At 38.6% G+C, this 23,559-nt stretch overlaps 1 protein-coding gene across 1 annotated transcript in view; it reads right to left on the reverse strand.

The window, feature by feature from the left end:
• Positions 1–23,559, reverse strand: part of GLT1D1 (glycosyltransferase 1 domain containing 1) — a 67,767-nt gene that overhangs the window by 35,110 nt on the left and 9,098 nt on the right. Inside the window, exons 3-6 of the mRNA XM_032198955.1 lie at positions 20,015–20,120; positions 12,570–12,621; positions 4,248–4,284; positions 3,393–3,449 (exon numbers count right to left, since the gene is read on the reverse strand). Of these exons, the coding sequence (XP_032054846.1) occupies positions 3,393–3,449; positions 4,248–4,284; positions 12,570–12,621; positions 20,015–20,120 (252 nt within the window). The remainder of the gene's footprint in view (positions 1–3,392; positions 3,450–4,247; positions 4,285–12,569; positions 12,622–20,014; positions 20,121–23,559) is intronic.

Genomic DNA, 23,559 nt, shown 5'->3' on the forward strand with positions numbered 1-23,559 from the left:
CATGTGGGGACAGACCGTTCCTGCGCCATTAAGATTTTCCTCTTGAAGAGCGCCCAGCCTTCCTGGACTGCTCTGCCCTTCAGAACCGCCTCCCAAGGGACTCCACCAACCAGTGTCCTGAACAGCTCATAGTCAGCCCTCCGGAAGTCCAATACAGTGGTTTTATTGGTCCCCTTCTGACTTCGCCAAGAATGGAGAACTCCACCATTTCATGGTCACTGCCCAAGACAGCTCCCGACAATCACATCCTCCACCAGTCCTTCTCTGTTTGTGAAGAGAAGGTCTAGCGGGGCGCCACCCCTGGTAGGCTCACTAACCAGCTGCGTCAGGAAGCTATCTTCCACGCTCTCCAGAACCTCCTAGACTGCTTTCTCTGGGCTGTGTTGTGCTTCCAGGATATGTCAGGGAAGTTGAAGTCCCCCACGAGAACAAGCACTGAAGATTTCGCAACTTCTGTCAGCTGCCTGTAGAACTCCTCATCCGTCTCCTCATCCTGGTTCGGCGGTCTATAGCAGACCCCGACCAGGACGCTAGCCTTGTTGGCCTTCCCGGTGATCCTAACCCAAAGGGACTTGACCTTGTCATTCCCAGCCTTGAGTTCTACAATATTGAAAGATTCTCTAATATAGAGAGCCACACCATTTCCTAAATAGTCTCAAGTTACTAAATAAACTGAAAAGGTTGTCTTCTTGAAGTCTGTGTTGGAATTTAGACTTGGTTTGTTTGTTTGTTTTTTTTTTTTTTGCTTTGCCTACTGTTGTTTGCCATCTCTCATCCACATAAGAGAAACACTGTGAAGCTGATTGTAACTAGAATGCAAAATGTCTTTAACCCCCCTCCCCTTTTTTTTTAAGATTTCACCAATAAATATTTTAACAGCCAGCCACTGAAAATAATGCAGCTAGCACACGACAACTATGCAAATATCACCTCTGAAACTCTCAAGTCTGCTGCTGAGGCTATGAAAAAATACAAATTCCATGATTTTTGCATTAAGTTGGCATTACACCCATAACAACAACAATAAAAAAACTTTTCACAGCACAGATTCAGCTTATATTAGGCAATTACCACTTATGTTAGCCACCCAAATGATCAAATGGAATGTACAAATGTAGTGGGATTGCTTAGCTTTTGATTCAGTACCATTTAGTTTTGGGGGCTAGGTAGGAAGTCTCTGACAGTGAAATGTATTTGATGCACTCTGCCACTCACTGAATCTGCCATTAAATTCTTCTGGAAGCCATTATCCTAACTTAAATAGACAATTTATATAGCAGTGTGACATTTAACATCAAGCAAATGGTATAGTTTTTCTGTGACTGAATAATTCAGTACAAAGAATATCCATACCATGTGTGTTCTATAAAATAAGTCCTGAAATATTCTAAAGGGCCTAATTCATTTTAAAGAATAATTTCACAATGTATGGGGCTGATCACCAAGGATGTTTAACATGGATAGCTCAAATGCACTGCAATTTGCATTGTAGGGCAGTTTCTTTTCATTCAGTCCTGGGAACCGCATATCTGATATAAATTCAAGGAGACTACTAAAGATATAGGCAAGAGTTATCTGGAGAAATATTTCCCACAAAAATCATTAATTCCCTTTAGGTATGGAATAGATCTTCATGACAGAAGTGTGGGTTTTTCATTTGTTTGTTTTTAAAAGATCATAAATGCCAAGTGAATGAGATTGGACAGCTTTATCTGCATAAAAGTTAAGGATCTTTTCAAGTGCACTTCATTGTGCAAGCCAGCACTGTCAAAATGGTATTCTTCTGAGCAAAATTGCCGCCTTCTTTCTTTTTTTTTTCTACTGATTGCTCTGCATTAGGAGAATTGTAAATATTTCAAACACCTTGAAACTGCAAATCCCCAGAAGAGCAATTCAAAGGGAAGTTCTAATAAGTGCAAAGGTACCGTCAAGAACCTGCCTCCATGTGCAATATTAAGAGAAGTGGAAATTTTAGCCTGCCACCAGAGATAGAAATAGAGACAAGACTGATAAAATAAATGAGTTCCAGATTCTTTTCAGTGGTGCCCTGTGACAGGATAAGAGGCAAAGGGCACAAAGTGAAACACAGGAAGTTCCACCTGAATATGAGAAAACACTTCTTTCTTGTGAGGGTGACAGAGTACTGGAAGAGGTTGCCCAGACAGGCTGTGTAATCTCTTTCTCTGGAGATATTCAAAACCTTCCTGGATGTGACCCTGTGCGATGTGCTCTAGGTGACTCTGCTTTGGCAGGACTTGATGATCTCCAGAGGTTCCTTTCCAACTTCAACCCTTCTGTGAGTTGAAACAGTCATAAAAAGAAAAGCAAAACAAAACCACCGAATAACATGATGCCAGTTTTCAAGCTATTATTTAACAGGCACAAATGTTAGAGTTGCATTTTAGTTTGCTTTTCATGTACTTTATGAATTATTTTGTGCTTTTGTATTAGTACACATTAGGCAAAAGACTGCCTCTAATATATTAGATGATATGCACTTAGGGGGAGCTCCCCCCTCCCTGATCTGTTGACTGCACTTTTAATCATAGACTAGTTAGACATGAGGTCCAATCAATGCTAGGGCTGTGCTAGCAAGTGACAAATCATTTCACTTCAGAAAAATATTAATCTTAGTGGTGCTGTGCTTGTGGGCCATGATTTACTGAGAACAAAATAACTTCACGATGCTCAATTTAAAATTAGACACCCATTTTGAAGAATGGTGCACATTTACTGGTATGATAAAGCAATTGGAAAGTGAGGATTCATTAGTAACAGAGGGAAGAGCTGTAATATAAGAGATCAGATTGATGACTATAACACTGAAATATTTTTACCACTGTAAAATGCATACAAATTATTTTGGGGAAAGGCAGATACATTAAAGTATTTAAAGTATTGCCAAGATCAGGTGACTAAATTAGGTCATCTGGCTTACATGCTGTTACATGAGTGAAAACAGAGACAAACACTAGATCAAGACCAAATATTAAAACATCAAAACATTTTTCCCTTCTTCACCACTTTTTCACTTCACCTGCAATTCTGCAATAGAAATCCTCAGTTTCTATCACACAGCTGTGAAGCACAGCGTGGCCAGGTGTTGGTGCTTAGGTCTAACTAACTTCATAGGGGTACTGACCCATACCATGAATATTTTATCTTTTGATGCAATTCAGTACTGGACAAACCTTCAGTCTAGAGATGGTCTGAATAGTTTACTAAACTGTGAGAAGTGTGTGATTGATGTTCTACCTGAATCTAATATTTTAAAATTTTTGTATCATGAGGCCCTGTTACTACATAATCAGTTAACCTTCTCATTCTAAAATTCTTTCAAGAATGATATCTATTAATTATAAATATGGCAAATACAGAAAAGTGAGTAATACCTGCATTTTGTAGAAATCTACACCAGTCAAATGTTTCACTGGGTGTAGTCTTGATTCCTGTGTTGAAAAAAAAGAGAAAAGCAGCTTGTTTGACTGGTGCCTATATGGCTGAACTATGCCTCCTAAAGTCTTGCCCTAAGAAAACATATTTCTCTCAGGCACATTGAATTCTATATACAGCTGTTCACACCTCAAGCTTTCCTCTTCCCAACAATTTCAGGTTGCCTGCACAATCCTTCTATAATAATCAAATTGAAATGGAATTGAAAATTTCACACAATCACACTGTGTATGAACCACTTTAGTAATCCACAGAAATAAGCCCCTTTACACCATGCTAAATTTGGCCCTGCAAATCTACATACAAGATACTGTTTTCTGAAGATCATTATTCCAAAACAGATACAGTTCGGCTCAGGCTCAAGTCATTAACATAAGGCAAAACAACTGAATTAAATCAATATCAAAAATATTTTTTGATATTATTTGCTTTGCCTTAAGGATTATTTTAATAATTAAATGACTTTAGTAATTTATTTAATCTCTCAGTTATCTATTATCTCATAAGAAGCTTAAATACAGACTAAACATCAATTAAATACACCTCATTGAGTAATTTCAAAATAAATTTCAAAAATTTTTTTATTATTTGAAAAAAAATATATAAAAAATGCAATAACTTTTGGAATCTATAGACAATTACTTGTAGATAAATTAAACTGAGAGCTGTAGATTAAGTAAACAAACCTAAAAGGCTGAGGAGAATGTTCCTTAGACTACTCACTTAAGTAATATACCCTGACTTAGATACTTGCTGATACTTGAATGTCTTAGTTAATATTTCAAAACTCTCACCTTGAGTTTGGACATAGATTTTCTTCCGAGTATCTGGCTTTAAAAGAAAGAGAAGAAAAGTGACTTGTGGTGTGTCATAAAAGATCTGTTCAGTCTTTAAAAAAAACACATGCTCATCAGTGTGATTTTCTTTCAACAAAAAAAAGAAATGACCATTAGAAAGGAACATTTTAGTAAGACCACAGGCAACAAAGACAGCAATTTAAATTACATTTACTATTACATTTACTATGAAAATTTACAGTGTCAATGAATCCATTTTGTAATTAACACAATTACCAGATTAGTAGAAACATGTTTTTTATGTTTAATCGTAGTTTCTCAAAATCATTAACCTGCTTATGGCACAGAAAAAGAAAAAATTTCCCTAGAATAAAAAAGATTTTAAACTATAAAACAGCCCTAGCTCCCAAACACTCTGGTTTCTAAAGAAAAAGTACAGCTGGTCTCAAAATCACAGTTATATTTATCCATAATAAAATGTTTAAACACATCAGGCATGAAACAAGCCCTACATACCTCTAACCTTTTTTAAGATTGCTGTCAAATATATGTAGATACTTGTCTAAACGGGAAAATTGGCCAGTACTAGGTATTGCAGAATATTCCCAAATAAGAATTGCACAATAAATTATTTTAAAATAGATACAGTAAAAGGGGTGTTATATTTCCAAAGTTATTCCTGAAGTGCTACTACACTAGTTATTTATGTGATTAACTGAGTTCTTACTTCATTATCTTTCTATAACTCCAATCATGAATTTGTAAAATGCTAGTCATTTTTTTCACGAAAACACAGAAATAGCCATGGGATCTTTCCAAATGGGGAAACAAAACAAAACAAAAGCAAACAAACAAAAAAAAACACTCTTCCCCTCTAGCAAGAACAACATAGTTTCTCTGAGCTCAAAGTATTCGCAAAAGCTTTGTGTTCAGACAGTTCCTACTTCTTTTAAAAGCTGGCTGCAATGCCTGTATAGGAGTAAACCAAAGCATTTGTCAAGTTGTGTATTCTCTAATAGATTAGCTCAATATTACCTTGGAAGTTTCAGTTTGAAATTACATTCTTTCAAGCAGTTCTAGTAGCTATTGCTTAACGTAGCATCACAGTGACTCAAAAGGAACAACCTTCCTTAGAGCACCAGTCTTTGCTGTCTTTGGGCTAAAACCAGACTCCTCCTTAGCGCCCGTTTCATCACATACAGACACCCAGTCCCTTAGCAGGCTGTGACTCTATGAGTCACTGATTATTTGTCTACCACAGCTCTTTCTAAAGGGCAAATAGGAAAAGGACTCTCAGACTGCCACCCCAACCCACTTTTGAACACATGGCTGATACACAGATGATACACTGCTGAATTCCTCAAGCTAAGTATTGCTATGCAACCCTGCCTCTTAATGTGGAAAGCTGGTGGAATGAGTAACACAAACAGAGTTAAATAAGGTAGAGCATCACCTATACTGTCGGATCATGTCAAGCTGCACATTAGTTTTCCCTTGTCCTCTCCCACCTCCATTGCATTCTTAGCAGCAGACTGCAGCTTGTGAAATCACACCTGCAGGACAATGACTTTAGGAAGGAAGAGAGCTTGTACTAGGAGAATGAGAACGCAGAAACAAAGTGCTAAAGCAACCAAGTCCTGAACCAGTCAGCTCAGGAAATAAGTCAAGGAACTGACTTTTTTTCACTTGCAAAGATTTTGTTTTATTCATTCCAACATTTCTATGTGACTGCCCCTACAGTTCACTACTGGGTCGTAACAGTCTATTTTAGTTACCAAAAATGAACTGGAAAAAGAAAAATGGAAGAAGAAATTGACAGAAAGGAGGTCAGAAAACTGAATAATCATCAACAAGCAGTTCACAGGAGGGGAAGAGGGCAATTTCTGAGAATCAAAGTGAATTAGGTACATCACAAAAACTACATGAATAAGCAGGAAATCCATTAATATATGAAGTGGGGAAAATGTAATGCTGTTTATTCTACAGTAGAAGATTAAGTATATCTTTCAAAAGCTGTATGAACTTCTGTTTTCAACTGATTAAAAAAAATAAATAAAAGGTTTCATGGGTTATTTTATTACTTAACAATTCTTCAACCTTTTTTAACCTATGAATAAGCAGCACTTTAAATTAAATTGCATTCTCCAATCCTAAAAAATGCTTTATAAATGATAGAGACAGCACTGCAAAATGGAGGCCAACTGCAAAATTTTAATTTGCAAGACAAATAGAAGAACTGAAATTCAGAGCTAGGACACAAATGCAAACAAAGAAAATGTGGAAAAAAGCAGATGGAGCAGAGGGCAGCTTAACCCAGCCTTGTCTCTATAGCTAATACACTGCATAATTCTGCTTCAGACTTTGGTGGGTGAAGATGTGGTTTAAGTTCCCCAAAACCGCTAAGTTTCAAAAATAAGCTGAAGTTAAGCATTTGGTTTCATGCTTTATCAGACCTGTAATAGCTCTATGGTGAGTAAATATATTCCTGCCAGGGTTTAGATCACCAAGAAGAAAAGAGCAGGGACATTGTTTAACATGGTATACAGATGTATTCACACTTTATAGATAAATTTTATATTTTGTTCTTTATTTTAAATAGTGGGGAGAGTGGAAAAATGAAAAGGAATGCTAATAAAACTAGCTGAGGTAATTCTTATGCACCACTTTTACATTATTGAAATAAAACGCTGACCATAAGCATGGGATCTTTTACAGTACTTCGCACTTACTTGGAATACAGATTATTACAAAACCTATATTATGTACTTCATAATTAAAGGTAATTTATCCAGTGTAATAGAAAATAAGTTGTTGGAAGATACACCCCTTAAGCATAATGCTATTGCTTACATGTCTGTAATTTAAATTATTAATCGACTGTCTAACTAATACAGCACACATTACAGGAATAATGCAGTTCACATTAGGGTGAGTTACTATGTAAAGAGTGTTGATATTCTGTGATATGGAAATATGTATTTATGTTTTTCAATGTTTGAAACTAAATGTACAGCATTTGCTCTTACCCTTTATATGAAGATACAGCTGCAAAAAAGAATTCAAAATCTTAGGATTTAAGACACAGGTCAGCAGGTGATATTTCAGTTTAGGACTTAGACTTGCCTCCAGTTCCCTGTCTGCCAAGACCTACTCCAAAACACTGAATGAGTCTCAAACCAGGAACACAAAGGTGTTTAGGTAAAATCAATTAAGTCAAGTTCTTAAAAACATAAGTGCTGACTCAAAAATATTTCAAAGTTAAAGTTTGCTTCTCCTTTTCATACTCTGTTAACTTTTGTCTTTTTCTAGTATAAGATCTATGACAGAAGCCGTGCCCTTTCCTGTTTACCCATCATAATTGTAGTAACTATTAAAACCCATGAAGTTAATTGTACTAACTATTAAAACCAAGTTATTTTTATAATGTAACTACCAAATCCTCTATGTGCCTAGATCAAAAATCAATTCATGCTGAAAGAAAGCATTAAAAATTATATTGTTGTGTTGTCCAGGCTCCAGCTCTCAGTGATTTTCTTTAGGCAAAGGTGTATTAATGATTATATTATGATGAAAATTAAAACTGAAAAGACATCCAGCAGTTAGTTTATACTTCTTACATTTATTGTTCATCATAGACTCATAAAATCTGCTGAGTTGGAAGCGACCCATAAGAATTATTGAGTCTAACTCCTGACTCCATACAGTTTCTCACCTCAAATATAGAAAATAAAAGTATTTTTCTTACCAATACTTCACAAGCTAAGGTGAGTGGCGCTAATAGCTGGCAGAGGGTGGTTCCAACTTTCTCTTTTTATTCCAGTATATTGCCCCTTACTGACAGCCAGTTACTGATTTCCCATCCCTAGCCCTGGTGCTCATTGCAGTTCTCTGTGATCCGGTACAAGACTTTAGGCAACACATTACTTGGACAACTAACCTCACACACACACACCAAACAGCTGAGCTAACAAGCCCTACTGCCTGGTGTGGAGTGTAGATTGTTTCACAGGTCAGCGGTGCTGTCTCACACTACCCAAAAGCACTCCTTGTACTCAAATGACCAGCAGCTCTTTATTGTCTTCCTCCATTCTTCAGAAAACAGGATTGAGCACTGCCGACTTCCAGGATTTGTCTCATTTTTTTTCCACTGGCAGCCTGCTATGAACTCAACCACAGAAAGGTGAAAATGCTGATCCAGTCTATTTTCCAACAGGAGCATCAGATACTATCAATAACTACAGTGAATGAAGTAGACTTGCAATACAGTAGACATAACTGAGCTACTAAATAAAGAGAAAGAGAACTAAACATACTTATTCTAATACTGTAGTCATGGTTTCTGGGCAAAGAATGAATGTGTAGAAATAAACCAAGAGATGAAGGGAATTCTATTTGCTGTCAGCCAATCCATTTTTAATACATATAACCTCTAGGTATCAGTTATTATTGTGTTGGGTCTGTCTGAGCTGGAGTCACCTTTTCCCTGCAGCAGCCCGCACAGTGCTGTACTCTGCACTTGTAGCTGGAACAGCACTGATATCACTCCAGTGTTGTGTCTATTGCTGCGTAGTGCTGGCACAGCATCAGGACTCCTTCCAAGCCCCCAAGAGCCAGCAGGCTGGGGGTGGGCAAGTGATGGGGAGGGGACATTGCCGGGGCAGCTGACCTAAACCAACCAAAGGGATATTCCATAACACCTGATGTCACACTCAGAAATAAAAGGGGGGGCTCTCGTGGGGGAGGGGGCTGTTCCTCCTGAACAACCACTACGCGTTTGAGGCCCTGCTTCCCCGGACGTGGCCGAACACCGCTCGCTGATGGGAAGTAGAGAATAATTTTTTCTCTCTCTGTGCTTCCGCGCGGACTGATTGTTTCTTTTGTTTCTGTTTTTCCTCCCCATTCCCTTTCCCTTTAATTACAGAATCACAGAATCACAGAATCACAGAATTTTCTAGGTTGGAAGAGACCTCAGGGTCATCGAGTCCAACCTCTGACCTAACGCTAACAGCCCTCCACTAAACCATATCCCTAAGCTCTACGTCTAAACGTCTTTTGAAGACTTCCAGGGATGGTGACTCCACCACTTCCCTGGGCAGCCTGTTCCAGTGCCTCACAACCCTTTCAGTGAAGAAGTTCTTCCTAACATCTAACCTAAAACTCCCCTGGCTCAACTTAAGCCCATTCCCCCTCGTCCTGTCACCAAGCACGTGGGAGAACAGGCCAACCCCCACCTCGCTACAGCCTCCCTTGAGGTACCTAAAAAGAGCGATAAGGTCACCCCTGAGCCTCCTCTTCTCCAGGCTGAACAAGCCCAGCTCCCTCAGCCGCTCCTCACAGGACTTGTTCTCCAGGCCCCTCACCAGCTTCGTCGCCCTTCTCTGCACCCGCTCAAGCACCTCCATGTCCTTCTTGTAGCGAGGGGCCCAAAACTGAACACAGTACTCAAGGTGCGGCCTCACCAGAGCTGAGTACAGGGGGACGATCACCTCCCTAGCCCTGCTGGTCACACTGTTCCTGATACAAGCCAGGATGCCGTTGGCCTTCTTGGCCACCTGAGCACACTGCTGGCTCATATTCAGCCGACTATCCATCATCACTCCCAGGTCCTTCTCTGCCTGGCAGCTCTCCAACCATTCCTCTCCCAGCCTGTAGCTCTGCTTGGGGTTATTGCGCCCCAGGTGCAGGACCCGGCACTTGGCCTTGTTGAACTTCATGCAGTTGACCTCAGCCCATCGGTGCAGCCTATCCAGATCCTCCTGCAGAGCCTTCCTACCCTCAAGCAGATCGACACACACACCTAACTTGGTGTCATCTGCAAACTTACTGAGGGTGCACTCGATGCCCTCGTCCAGATCATCGATGAAGATATTAAAGAGGACCGGCCCCAGTACCGAGCCCTGGGGGACGCCACTAGTGACTGGCCTCCAACTGGACTTGGCTCCATTCACCACGACTCTTTGGGCCTGGCTATCCTGCCAGTTTCTAACCCAACGAAGCGTGCGCCAGTCCAAGCCAAGAGCAGCCTGTTTCTTGAGGAGAATGTTGTGGGAGACGGTGTCAAAAGCCTTGCTGAAGTCAAGGTAGACCACAGCCACAGCCTTTCCCTCATCCACCCAGCGCGTCACTCTGTCATAGAAGGAGATCAGGTTCGTCAGGCATGACCTGCCTTTCATAAACCCATGCTGACTGGGCCTGATCGCCTGCTTCCCCTGCAAGTGCTGCGTGATGACTCTCAGGAGGATCTGCTCCATGAGCTTTCCTGGCACTGATGTCAAACTGACAGGTCTGTAGTTTCCCGGGTCTGCCCTCCGGCCCTTCTTGTAGATGGGCGTCACCTTTGCTAGCCGCCAGTCAATTGGGACCTCCCCCGATAGCCAGGACTGTTGATAAATGATGGATAGTGGCTTGGCCAGCTCCTCTGCCAGTTCCCTCAGTACCCTTGGGTGGATCCCATCCACCCAATTAATTAAATTAAACCTTTCTCATCTCAAACCTCGAGTTCTCTGTGTTGTATTTTCTCCCCCTTCCTCTTTGAGGAGAGGGGGAGTGAGAGAGCGGTTGTGGTGGAGCTCGGCTGCCCACCTGAGTAAAACCACCACAATTATATCAGGAGTTACTTTCAAAAACACAATAAGGAAATGAGGATAACATATTTGAAATTACTTAATTATCTTACTATTTCAGAGGCTAAATAAATAAATAGATAAAATTAAAACATTAATTTTACTCTCCTCTTCTCCTAAAAATGATATATGCTTTTTCATTTACTTTTTCTCTCCCTTAAAACTTAAAGTCCTCTCCTTATATTTCAAGATCAAAAAAGCATATTAAGAAGCTCAAGTTCAACAATAGCAGTCAAATTAGGTAAGCTGTTGATAAATCACTTGAGTTTTTTATCTTAAAACTGCCTGAACTCACACTTTAACTGCATGCACAGCACATTATCCAAGCAAGCATGTTCACCTCACAAAGTGCATGAGGCAACAGCACTTATCCATTATTTAAACAGCCCGTGGAATGAATTAAACTAACTAGTTGCAAAGACCTGAGATCAGTATTTGCTGAGAGACTGGAAAATTAACCCTAAGAGCTCGATCCCAAACTCATTGAACTCAATGGCAAAGCTATCAATAACCTTCAGAAGCGAAAGATTTGGATTTAGCATATGTAAGTACCAAGTGCCCAGTAAGCTTCTGGGCCCTTGCAAAATATGACTGGTGTCAGTAAGTCTATATGAAAACAGATGAGTTTTTGCATTGCTTACTACCAATCCAGGATTCATAAAGTCAATATGAAGTTAATATGAAGACTTCGTATTTACAGACAAGGAGATTTATATTAAACACTTTTTATAATAAAACAGCATGACAGCTCAAATATTTTGAATAATTAAATGATGTTATCAAAGAAACTCCATTTGAAAGGTCTTTCAGATTTTTTCTGTATGTACTTATGTTTCTCTGCATGAATATAATATCCACCTTTGAATTAGATTTACCATAATAAATATCTTTCACATGGATAATATATTTGCTACTAAAAAAACATTTTACTGAATGTTTTTCATTCTGTTGAACCTGAAATTTGATAGTTAACTAATATATACTAGGAATTTTAGTTTGCATTATTACTGTCAGTTCTTTGCTGACTAAATAACCCTCTTCAAATACAATGCCAAACGTATTTGACTACTATACTGTTGGATAAAAATAATTGTATTCAGTATTTTTCCATGTATCATTTAGCAATGTCTTTCAATCTGTTTCTGGAAGCAGAGATGACTTTTAAAAAAGTTAAGTGCTATTTATGTGCTATATATCTCTCAAGGCCTAATCAGTAGTGGTGTACATCACATACTGCTGGGCTTAGCATAACTTCAGTTTTAGCTTTGCAGTTCACATAAATAAGTTCATCCTATTTCTAGTGTTGATAAAACAAATATTTTCAAATTATTCTTCCAAAATCTTTATTGTAAGTAAAGCTGTTTAGTGGAATTTTGTCAAAATAAAGTTTATTAAATGATGCAGAAAACCAATATATGCATATGGTATCAGGAGAAGCTCAAGATAATAATGCTTAATATAAAATGTTACAGAGAAGCACCTCCTAAACGGCTGTATACACTTTTCAAATACTAAACAGCTCTATCTATGCCAGATCTATCTGACATGTCAAAGTAAAAAATGCTTTCTTTGAAATAAAAGAACAGGAATAGAGAATATAAAGATCATTACAATTCTCTAGCATTATTTAGTAAACATTTTAGGAGAATGCATAGTTTCTGATACTATAATCATCACCATCATCACATAAACATACCCACTCCGCTGCTGCCAGTTCCTTCATTTTCATCGTGAAAGCCACTGCAAACCTAGTTAAATGGACAAAAATAGTTGGGATCATCTACTTAAAATGTTTGAACATAACAGAAAAGCATTTCAGAAGGAAATACTGATAAAGAAAGATGAGCAGAGGCTTATAAAAATAATTATAGATGGAAAGACAGAAAGTAGGCTTTCTATTTGTTTTACCAGAAAACATTGGTAAAACAAATGGTATATCCAGGCTTTAAATGGATTATAACTTGGAGCTCTTGTGGAATTAAAGTGATGATTTCTTAAATATAGGAGAAAACCTAAATAATGGGAACATCCTGTAGTTTATCTAGATTTATACACAGAGGCAGAAGCAAGAAGCCTTTCCTGTTTTTACATTGCTGCAAGTTGCAATAGCCTTCTTCACAACCAGAGAACTAAATAAAAAGGAATGTTCAGTTTTGTACTATTGTTATTTGACTATACCCAGTCCTACTACTTGCAATTCGTTGCTACTGATTTTAATTCAAGTGAGCAGAATTTTATAAACCTTTCCCCAGTCTTCTCTCCTTATGAACTAGTCAAAACTGCTGATGGGAAAAAATGTGTGAGGGACAAAACTGTTATTCTTCATGGAACATCCTTAAATTAAAAATCAAATCAAATCAAATCAAATCAGAATTAAATAAACTGAAAAAGAAGAAAGAAGATCCAGTGATTAGGCTTCAACTCTAGAATTTAACAGACTTGGGACAGTCAGTTCTGTACTTCTGAATGTTAGGCATCTACAGAGGAGATGACATTCATAGTGCTTACTTAGGCACATTATACCCCTTTATAATAATAAGGAAGAACTGGGTGTTCAAGACATGAGACACACCACATTCATCATTTTGGACAGAGACTCTTATGCTAGCCCACCATAATACTGATAGGCAGGCGACTGCTAAGGGGTAGGGCATTTTGACTGTTCTCTGATTAGGACTTTTCTTTGTATCAAGAAGGCAATTAAAATAACTGAACTGTAGAATTGGCTGAGATATGAACACTATCTCCTCCCCCTCTGTAATCATACAAATCATATTATAAAAGTAAGAACAAGCAAACAAAGGTGTATCCAAATATCTTCATGGTTAGGTTTTTATTTCACCTGGAAAGGAGAAGATAACTCTGCTCCCAAATTTACTTCCTCTTTTACCCTTATGGCTGTTTATCATGGCTCATCTGGACTTCTACTTCTTAGCCTTTGAGAAACACATGCAGTACACTATAATTCCCCACAACTACTTAAAAGCAGCGTTGATAGGTATAGTTCTCATATTTGGGTGCCTCATTATAGAGAGACTTCAGCCACAGAAGCTCAGCCACAGAAGCCTGATATCTAAACATACTAGATAAACAAGTCATTCCTTTTGGGAGCTTGACGTAATACCCAGAAGTCATATGAGATATTTTTATGGAGTCAGATCTAATAAAGAATCCCTGTTCAGAAGAGATCTTAAGAACATTCTGAACTTTAATGCAACTTTTAAACCATGATGAAATACAAACACATGCTTTGACTGCTCCTAAATGGAACTTCAGTGTTAACTAGAACCATACTTGGGTCCATTTCTGAAGACTATCAGTCCTGTGGAATGTAATTGTTTGAATGCCTCCTTCATAGGAGACACCATGTGTCTGCTTGGCCAAATTCTTTTTAATTTATTTTAAAAATATTGAATATAAAACATAGGTTATCACATATGACACTTAAGATTTCTTTTTCATAGAATTAATGTAATGTTTCCATCCTGAGCCATACCTATAGCATCTCAATGGGGGGAGGTGAAGCAAGTTTCTAAGTCACAACCAGAAAACTGCTTTTCCACTGGAGATACTATGTTATAATTTGAGTGCATGAAGTCACAACCACGCATTAAAAGTCACATAAATGCTGAATTATAACTCTTACTTTTGTTTGTTGTGAGCAGATATTCCCATACATCTGTTTTGTAGTATCTGCTTTATGGTATTAACAATGCATTTTACATATACAATATGACAGCTTTAAGGTTATTGAAGCCTTTGCAAATGCTTGTTTATTCTCAAGTTGCATATGCTTCCTTTCTAGTTTTTGCAATTATACTTTCAATATATCACATAAACAAGCAGAAAAAAACTATTGCTCCCAAGTCTACAAAATACTATTCAATAGATTTAAATACGCTAGGGGAGTACAATGACCATTTAGAGGAATTTGATTAAAAATGAAACACTCATTATAAAGGTAGACAGTGTTCAATACTTTGTTTTATGGAATGCGGTGGTTTATTGTACAGGACAAGTAATCTACAATTCATAGTACTTTTTACTTAGAACCCTGCAATCAATAAGGGAAAAAAAAAATCAATGTCTCTTTTAATAACTATGCAATGAATAGTGACAATATTGGAGAAAAGATCCATTTAGTATAACTTCTAGAAAACTGAATTACTTTTCCTTCAGCAGAGAAAATATTATGAACTGCATAAAGCATGTGGTAATGCATTTTGAAACATCAGAGGAAATCCTAGCCACTAAACTATACTTCAAGTTCCTAACCCAATTATCACAAAAAATCATTCAGTAAAGCATAGTTTTGTATAAGCTACATTAGGAATACTGGTGACAGAACATGTTTTAAATGCAGAATTGGATCAGAGTGGACACACACGAAAAGACTGTTCTTGCATAACGGTCTTTTTTCCAGTGTTGAAATTTAATACTCTCATTTTAACTGATAAATTAGATAACTTTTTTTCTCTTCCTTCAAAACTGTTTAAATAATAATTTTTTAAAAAGTATATAAACTTTGTCTTAAATGGGGCCATGAGTTGTTTTTCAACTGCAAGTCCTAAGACATAAGAACATGGCCTAATGATTTTTCAATGAGTATGATTAAGTGCTGTCTTTAAAGTCTTTTTACCTACCCCATTTTATAACTCACTATAGACAGAACAGCATATCTATGCCAGTGTTAAGTTAGATAATAATAGCTAGGATGTATAGTGATATTAGCAAAGATAAAACCACAAGATCCAAGCCTACTGCACACACTATATGCGTTTCCTCTTGGCTAACATGAACTAAAATCCATACTGCTCTATCTGAACCACTGTAGTTATCTGTTTTAGTGAAAATGTTGTGATGAATAGGGATAGTATCCTGAGAAACCATAGAACCATAGAATATCCTGAGCTGGAAGGGACCCACAAGGATCATAGTGTTGTTCGGTAATGTATTTAAGCTCTGCTAGAGTAAGTATATAAGCAGTACCACTGGATTTGGTAAGACGTTCCAGGTGCTTAGATTTTATTATACCTTGCACACTCAGGGACTTCTCTGCTTACCTAGAGGTCAATTCTGGAATGAAGCCTCTGCAGAGTACTCAGGTCACCAGAAGTTCAGACGCAATATAGATCCATAAGGCTGAATGACCTCTTGCAGCAGCTAACTGCCACAAAAAAGACATCCTTGCAGTATCCCTACACAAGCTGTCTTTTCTTATTAAAGCAGTGGAAAACTAACCCAGAAGATAAAACCCGCAATTTTACACCATTAATTGAGTTAGACTTGCTCAGAAAGGGGTCCAGTCATGGCACACGGAAGAGTGGGTCACACAGCCACAGGTGAGAATTAAAGGAGAAGGAGAGGAATTAAGGTAGCAATAAGGTCATCCTCTGCCATCAGTAAGCAGTTAGTTGGGCTGCTTATGAAATGACAACATTAGCATGTGTCTTGATAAGACTTAAACCATCTATTAAATTATTATTATTATTTTTCCACTGCTGACTACACTGACATGTCATTGGAATTTTTCCTGATGTACAAAGTACCCTGAAAACACTCACTTATTAAATCACCTAAAAAGTTAAGAGAAACTGAACAGATTTTTTTCTCCATCTCTGCTTCTTTGTTTACGTAGCTAGAAAAAGGATCACATTAGCAAGAAAAAAAAAAAAAAAGAACAAAAACCCTTTTTACATGAGTCACCTGCTTTTCAATCAACCACACTGTCAACACATCATGTGCAAGGCCTCTGAAAACATCTGATTCTGTGATGCAACAAGATAAACACCAGCTATTTTTAGTTATCATTTCTCTTCAGTCAAATCAATGGCACTTTAGTCTGTATGTACAGAGAGAATTTAATGCATATAAAATGCTTTATTCCCAGTACAGAGTGTTTTATATGTTTAAATATACATAACATAAAAAACAATTTACTAATAAACTTTTTAAAAATTATTATTATTTTTAATATGGAGCAACATTTCGCATTTCTGGCACAGGGTCTTGTAAAAGGGGTCCAATGTTGTTCAGGCTAATAATATTACTGCATTACGATTTAATAGGAATATTCATAACTCTACCACTAATAAAGATACTATTTAAATAACCACACCTCCACCACTACAGATTCACTATTTAAATACCAAACATCAGTCATTTACATGGCCAGGGTAATTCTGTACAAATGACAACTGTATGAATATCATTGGAGCTATTTTTCTATCTTTTTCTTTACTCAAATCTGGAAATGTAAAAGTATAAAATAGTTTTGGTAAGAAAGAAAAACTTGATTGCATGCTACAGTTGTATTCTTTACAAATATATTAAATAAACTACAGTCTAGTTGCTACAGTCCACAGTTACACTAACCATCAAAGGCTGTCTTTATAATGCCTACCCATAAAGTAGATTATTCTACAGAGCAATATGCTGTCAGATCACAAGCCTCCTTGCTATTATTCTTCTAATTTCTTTCATCACATGCACAGTTCTATTATTTTAGAAAACAGTTAACATTCAGTAAGCAAAGCACAGGATTAGTAAGCAAGAGCACAAAATTTATTACCTTTTAATAGGATTTGTGTCATTTTGAAAATTCACAGCCCAAGAAGCCAAAATTCATCACTACCCTTGCCATATGGTTTAGTGGGGAACTTTTTAGTGTTAGGTCAGAGGTTGGACTCGATGATCTTGAGGTCTCTTCCAACCTAGACCATTCTGTGATTCTGTGCTCTACATTCTGACTTTGAGTTGCTCACGACACTAGTTGGTGGAGTCCCCTGGGAGGCGGTTCTGAAGGGCAGAGGGGTCCAGGAAGGCTGGGCGCTCTTCAAGAGGAAAATCTTAATGGCGCAGGAACGGTCTGTCCCCACGTGCCCAAAGACGAGCTGGCGGAGAAGAAGACCAGCCTGGCTCAACAGAGAATTGTGGCTTGAGCTTAGCAGGAAAAAGAGGGTTTATAATCTTTGGAAAAGTGGGCAGGCCACTAGGGAGGACTATAAGGATGTAGCGAGGCTGTGCAGGGACAAAATTAGAAAGGCCAAAGCTCATCTGGAGCTCAATCTGGCTACTGCCGTTAAAGATAACAAAAAAACGTTTCTATAAATACATCAACACAAAAAGGAGGACTAAGGAGAATCTCCAGCCTTTACTGGATGCGGGGGGAAACTTATTTACAAGAGATGAGGAAAAGGTGGAGGTGCTTAATGCCTTCTTCGCCTCAGTCTTTAGCGGCAATACCGGTTGTTCTCTGGATACCCAGTACCCTGAGCTGGTGGAAGGGGATGGGGAGCAGGATGTGGCCCTCGCTATCCATGAAGAACTGGTTGGTGACCTGCTACGGCACTTGGATGTGCACAAGTCGATGGGGCCTGATGGCATCCACCCAAGGGTACTGAGGGAACTGGCAGAGGAGCTGGCCAAGCCACTGTCCATCATTTATCAGCAGTCCTGCCTATCGGGGGAGGTCCCAGTTGACTGGTGGCTCGCAAATGTGACGCCCATCTACAAGAAGGGCCGGAGGGCAGACCCGGGGAACTGCAGGCCTGTCAGTTTGACCTCAGTGCCAGGGAAGCTCATGGAGCAGATCCTCCTGAGAGTCATCACGCAGCACTTGCAGGGCCACCAGGCGATCAGACCCCGTCAGCATGGGTTTATGAAAGGCAGGTCCTGCTTGATGAACCTGATCTCCTTCTATGACAAAGTGACACACTGAGTGGATGAGGGAAAGGCTGTGGCTGTGGTCTACCTTGACTTCAGCAAGGCTTTTGACACCGTTCCCCACAACATTCTCCTCAAGAAACAGGCTGCTCTTGGCTTGGACTGGCGTACGCTTCGTTGGGTTAGAAACTGGCTAGATAGCCGGGCCCAAAGAGTCGTGGTGAATGGAGCCAAGTCCAGTTGGAGGCCCGTCATTAGTGGCGTCCCCCAGGGCTCGGTACTGGGGCCAGTCCTCTTTAATATCTTCATCGATGATCTGGACGAGGGCATCGAGTGCACCCTCAGTAAGTTCGCAGATGACACCAAGTTAGGTGCGTGTGTCGATCTGCTTGAGGGTAGGAAAGCTCTGCAGGAGGATCTGGAAAGGCTGCACCGATGGGCTGAGGTCAACTGCATGAAGTTCAACAACACCAAGTGCCGGGTCTTGCACCTGGGGCACAATAACCCCAAGCAGAGCTACAGGCTGGGAGAGGAATGGTTGGAGAGCTGCCAGGCAGAGAAGGACCTGGGAGTGATGATGGATAGTCGGCTGAATATGAGCCAGCAGTGTGCTCAGGTGGCCAAGAAGGCCAACGGCATCCTGGCTTGTATCAGGAACAGTGTGACCAGCAGGGCTAGGGAGGTGATCGTCCCCCTGTACTCGGCTCTGGTGAGGCTGCACCTCGAGTACTGTGTTCAGTTTTGGGCCCCTCGCTACAAGAAGGACATCGAGGTGCTTAAGCAAATCCAGAGAAGGGCAACGAAGCTGGTGAGGGGCCTGGAGAACAAGTCCTGTGAGGAGCGGCTGAGGGAGCTGGGCTTGTTCAGCCTGGAGAAGAGGAGGTTCAGGGGCGACCTTATTGCTCTCTATAGGTACCTCAAGGGAGGCTCAGGGGTGACCTTATTGCTCTCTATAGGTACCTCAAGGGAGGCTGTAGCGAGGTGGGGGTTGGTCTGTTCTCCCACATGCCTGGTGACAGGACGAGGGGGAATGGGCTTAAGTTGCGCCAGGGGAGTTTTAGGTTAGATGTTAGGAAGAACTTCTTTACTGAAAGGGTTGTTAGGCATTGGAACAGGCTGCCCAGGGAAGTGGTGGAGTCACCATCCCTGGAAGTCTTCAAAAGACGTTTAGATGTAGAGCTTAGGGATATGGTTTAGTGGGACTGTTAGCGTTAGGTCAGAGGTTGGACTCGATGATCTTGAGGTCTCTTCCAACCTAGAAATTCTGTGATTCTGTGATTCTGTGATTCATAAATCATAAAACGATTTATGAATCATAAAATCATAAGAAGTAGAGCTTGTAGGGATATCAAGTAGCCTATCCTTTGTCTGGAATCACATCTCCCAGTGATTCCAACCATTTATGGATCAGTTCCTAAAAGATCTGCCATTAGAAAGAAACAATTTGCTGTCACAAACCTTCCACACAGATTTTACCTGGCTTCCCCTAGCACTTCCCCCATTATCCGACGTTTCTCTTCACATTTGATATCTTCATTTATATCTGTCCCTCCAAAGATGATTCCAAAAGGAATTCTGCTACCTGCAAAACAATGACCAAGATGAGAAGGGAACAAGGCACAGGATTCATTACCTTTTAAAGTGATTTGAGTAATTTTGAAAATTATATTTAAAATATATATATATATAGTGATAATACTCTAACACATACATAAGCAAAAGCCTTTGAAAATGAAACCTGAAGAAACATGAATTTTTAGGGTTTTGGAAGTGAAAAAAAAAAACATACAATAAGAAGGCACTTTCTCAGCAAGTCAATCTGTTTTGCAGCTATGAGATTTTCTTTGGCTTTGTCTGTACTTAGTAAAAACAATTACTTCTTACCTTTGGCAGACCACCAAACAGTATAATGTTTTAAATGGCATTCACATTTTAATAAGATACAGTACGTTAAAGTTTGGTTCCAGGTATCTAGCTTCAGTCAATCATTGTCAATCGTGTCCTCCCAAGAATTCCAATATAATGGTTTGGGTGGCCAATTTCATGTCTACAAAATACGTAGGTAGAGCCATACCATTGGAAAAAGTCACTCATTTAAATAAGGCAGTCTACCTCCAGCAAAACCACTGTTTTGCTTAATTACATCCGAAAAGATAGGTCTGTGTTTATAAGTGGTTGCTCTAAGACCTTCAGTGATGACCCAAGTTCTGGAAAGTGCCTTAAGATGCCAACAGTGGAACAGTAAGAGCAACGGAAGTTATGTTGACTGGGGAAGGTCTGTGCACAAGACCTTATCAAAATTCAAATTTTAGAGTGTCAGAAAAAGTACAGATATCCCAGTGGTGTGTGCACTGTGTTAAAAGCCTAGTTTTGATACATTGCATGAAAATAAATTCATATCTGAATACAAGTAAAACCATCAAAACAGGGTAGTGTAGCACTTCTTTGCTAACAGCAGTAAGCTTTACATGGACAAGGCCAAAGACTATTTAGATGAAAATACAAAAGCCAACAATAATTTAAGATTCTTTTATAATAGTATTTGTTTTCCTGGCATCAGGCTATTTTTAGTAAGTGACAAGTTGCAGAAGTGTTCTTCCCTTAAACTAACCAAGATGGCAGTCAATAATGTTTACTTTTGACTGTTTCAGCACTGAAAACGATTTAGTGGTCAGTTTTACACCACATTAAGCTAACAAATAACAACCTGAGGGTGGCTAATTACTACATGAAGAACATGGTTTTAAATTCCAGACAAATGGCACTGCAGTTTTGCAAAAGAAACAGCCTCTAGTAAGATCCTAAAAAACTCATCAAGGTGATGATGATAGTTTTGCAGAATTCTGTTAGCTGTAACACATGAAGCCAAAGTTTTCTTCTGACTGTGAACAAGAATCAGTCATTAGGCAGTACTTCCACCACCGACCGTGTATCAAGAAAGGCAGAAAATAGGCTTTGTTTTCTTGTTTTTGCTATGTGATGGAAGTGGAGGGGTATTGACGACTCCGTACATATCACTGCCATCTTTGCACTGGACCAATAAGCAGGGCATCGGGAGATACTGTGCTGATGGAGATCCTTGCATTTGAGAAATAATATAACTGGCCTTGAATGTTCGTGGCCATGAAAATTATTGCTGACGCTTTCTATAGCTACCATCGGTCTTAAGGGATAAAAATAATCAGTTTAAAAGCAGTGAATTCTCATAATTAAAATTCATGGTTAAAAACAAGCAGATGAGGAAAGCTTATAGCAAATAAGAAACAAAATATGTTAATAAAGATTAAAACTTACTATACATTTCACATTTATATTTGAAAATTAAGTGAGCTGTACGATGAGGATTTATATTTAAATAAATGTTGGATCATTTTGGTGTTTCGTTGTTTGTTTTTTGTGGTTTCCCATTTCAGCATTGGTAATTTACTCATTACTTAATGAAAAAAAAAAGGAAGGAAGGAAGGAAGGAAGGAAGGAAGGAAGGAAGGAAGGAAGGAAGGAAGGAAGGAAGGAAGGAAGGAAGGAAGGAAGGAAGGAAGGAAGGAAGGAAGGAAAGAAAGAAAGGCAGACAGACTATTTGCCATTCTGGCTACTTAAAGACTTGACATTTCTAAATAGTTGTAATACTCTAATATTTGTGGGTAAAGAGAATTAAAGTGCACTGTCAAAACACCACAGCACTAGTCCTCAGAAGACTGACTTTTCTGTAATACTTGAACAAATATATATATTGCCTTTCTAAGAAGTAAAAAACAAAATAATTAGTCTGTTATCTATTATATATGTGCTGGTTTTACATCCCCAATCATGTTGACAATGTTTTTGTGATAGGGCCCAAAAGATTTACTAATAGTAGTACAACTGCAATAACTAAATTTCTTAAATATTTCTTAATAAAGTATATGAGAAGAATACATGTAGTTGTTACCAGAATCAGGAATGTCTTATGAATCACTTTTCTCCTCCAAAAAAATTGCAAGCACTTTGACTAGGATCATCCCAGCAATCTTATCATTTACTGTCTTTCTTTTCAGATACTTCCATTTTATCTTTCTTTTAGTTATTGCAGATGGTTTTAGGAACAGTGTGTCTCTGATTTATTTAAATTAGTAAGCTTTTATAAGTCATTCAGGTATCAAGCCTTGCAGGTTATTTGGGATTTTGAAAATCTAATAGCAACAGTGTTCAGGTGATGCTATGCAAATCAAAACCACAAAGAAGTTTTACTATAAACATTTACAACTCAACTTTATTTTTTGTTCCTCAGAAAAAAAGAGAGAGTTTTAATACTTTCCATAAGGTTCTTCCAAAACAACTCTAGGTCTTGTCACAAAAGCAATTGTTTCTGTATTCCAACAAGAGAAGTCCTAATACACAGGGTAGCAGAGATCATCACACAGAATTATTTTTGCATTTGTATTCTAGGATCCCTACTGAAATCAGAGCTCCATTGTAACAAAAGATACACAAGCATACTAGACATAATAATTCAGGCTTTCTGAAAACCCACCAGTATAAATTGCCAGGGGACTTCCAAAGTCTGAAAACTAGCACAATGCAACTTATACTGCAATCTGATGAAAGTATCAAATTATGTACCTTTGTACAAGTAAATAGACTTGGACAATTGGAATGTCATCTCAAAAATGGATACGTACTTGCAATTTCAGTAGGTGACAGTGTCTATAATTTTGACAGGAAGTGCTTCTAGTGCATCATTAATGGCAGGCTAAAATTTTGTTCTACATGGCCAGTTACCATAGAAAACTCTATTATTTGTCTGATAACATCCTGTCTCCTACAGTTTAGCTGTCATGAATGACAACTCGTGTCAGCTAAAGTTATTCCATGTCCAAAAAAAAAAACTGACTCATTTTTTAACAGAAAAATCAAATTAGCCTCTCGGCTTTTTTTCTATTTGACCTCAGCTATACTTAGCCAAGCTATTGTCCTCTGAAAAAGCACATTTGTTGAAAGTATCTTAATGTTAATATAATGCTCTTATCTTAATGTACTTAAAG

This window comes from Aythya fuligula, chromosome 17 (genome assembly GCF_009819795.1).
Source record: "Aythya fuligula isolate bAytFul2 chromosome 17, bAytFul2.pri, whole genome shotgun sequence".
NCBI classification, from domain to species: Eukaryota; Metazoa; Chordata; class Aves; order Anseriformes; family Anatidae; genus Aythya; species Aythya fuligula.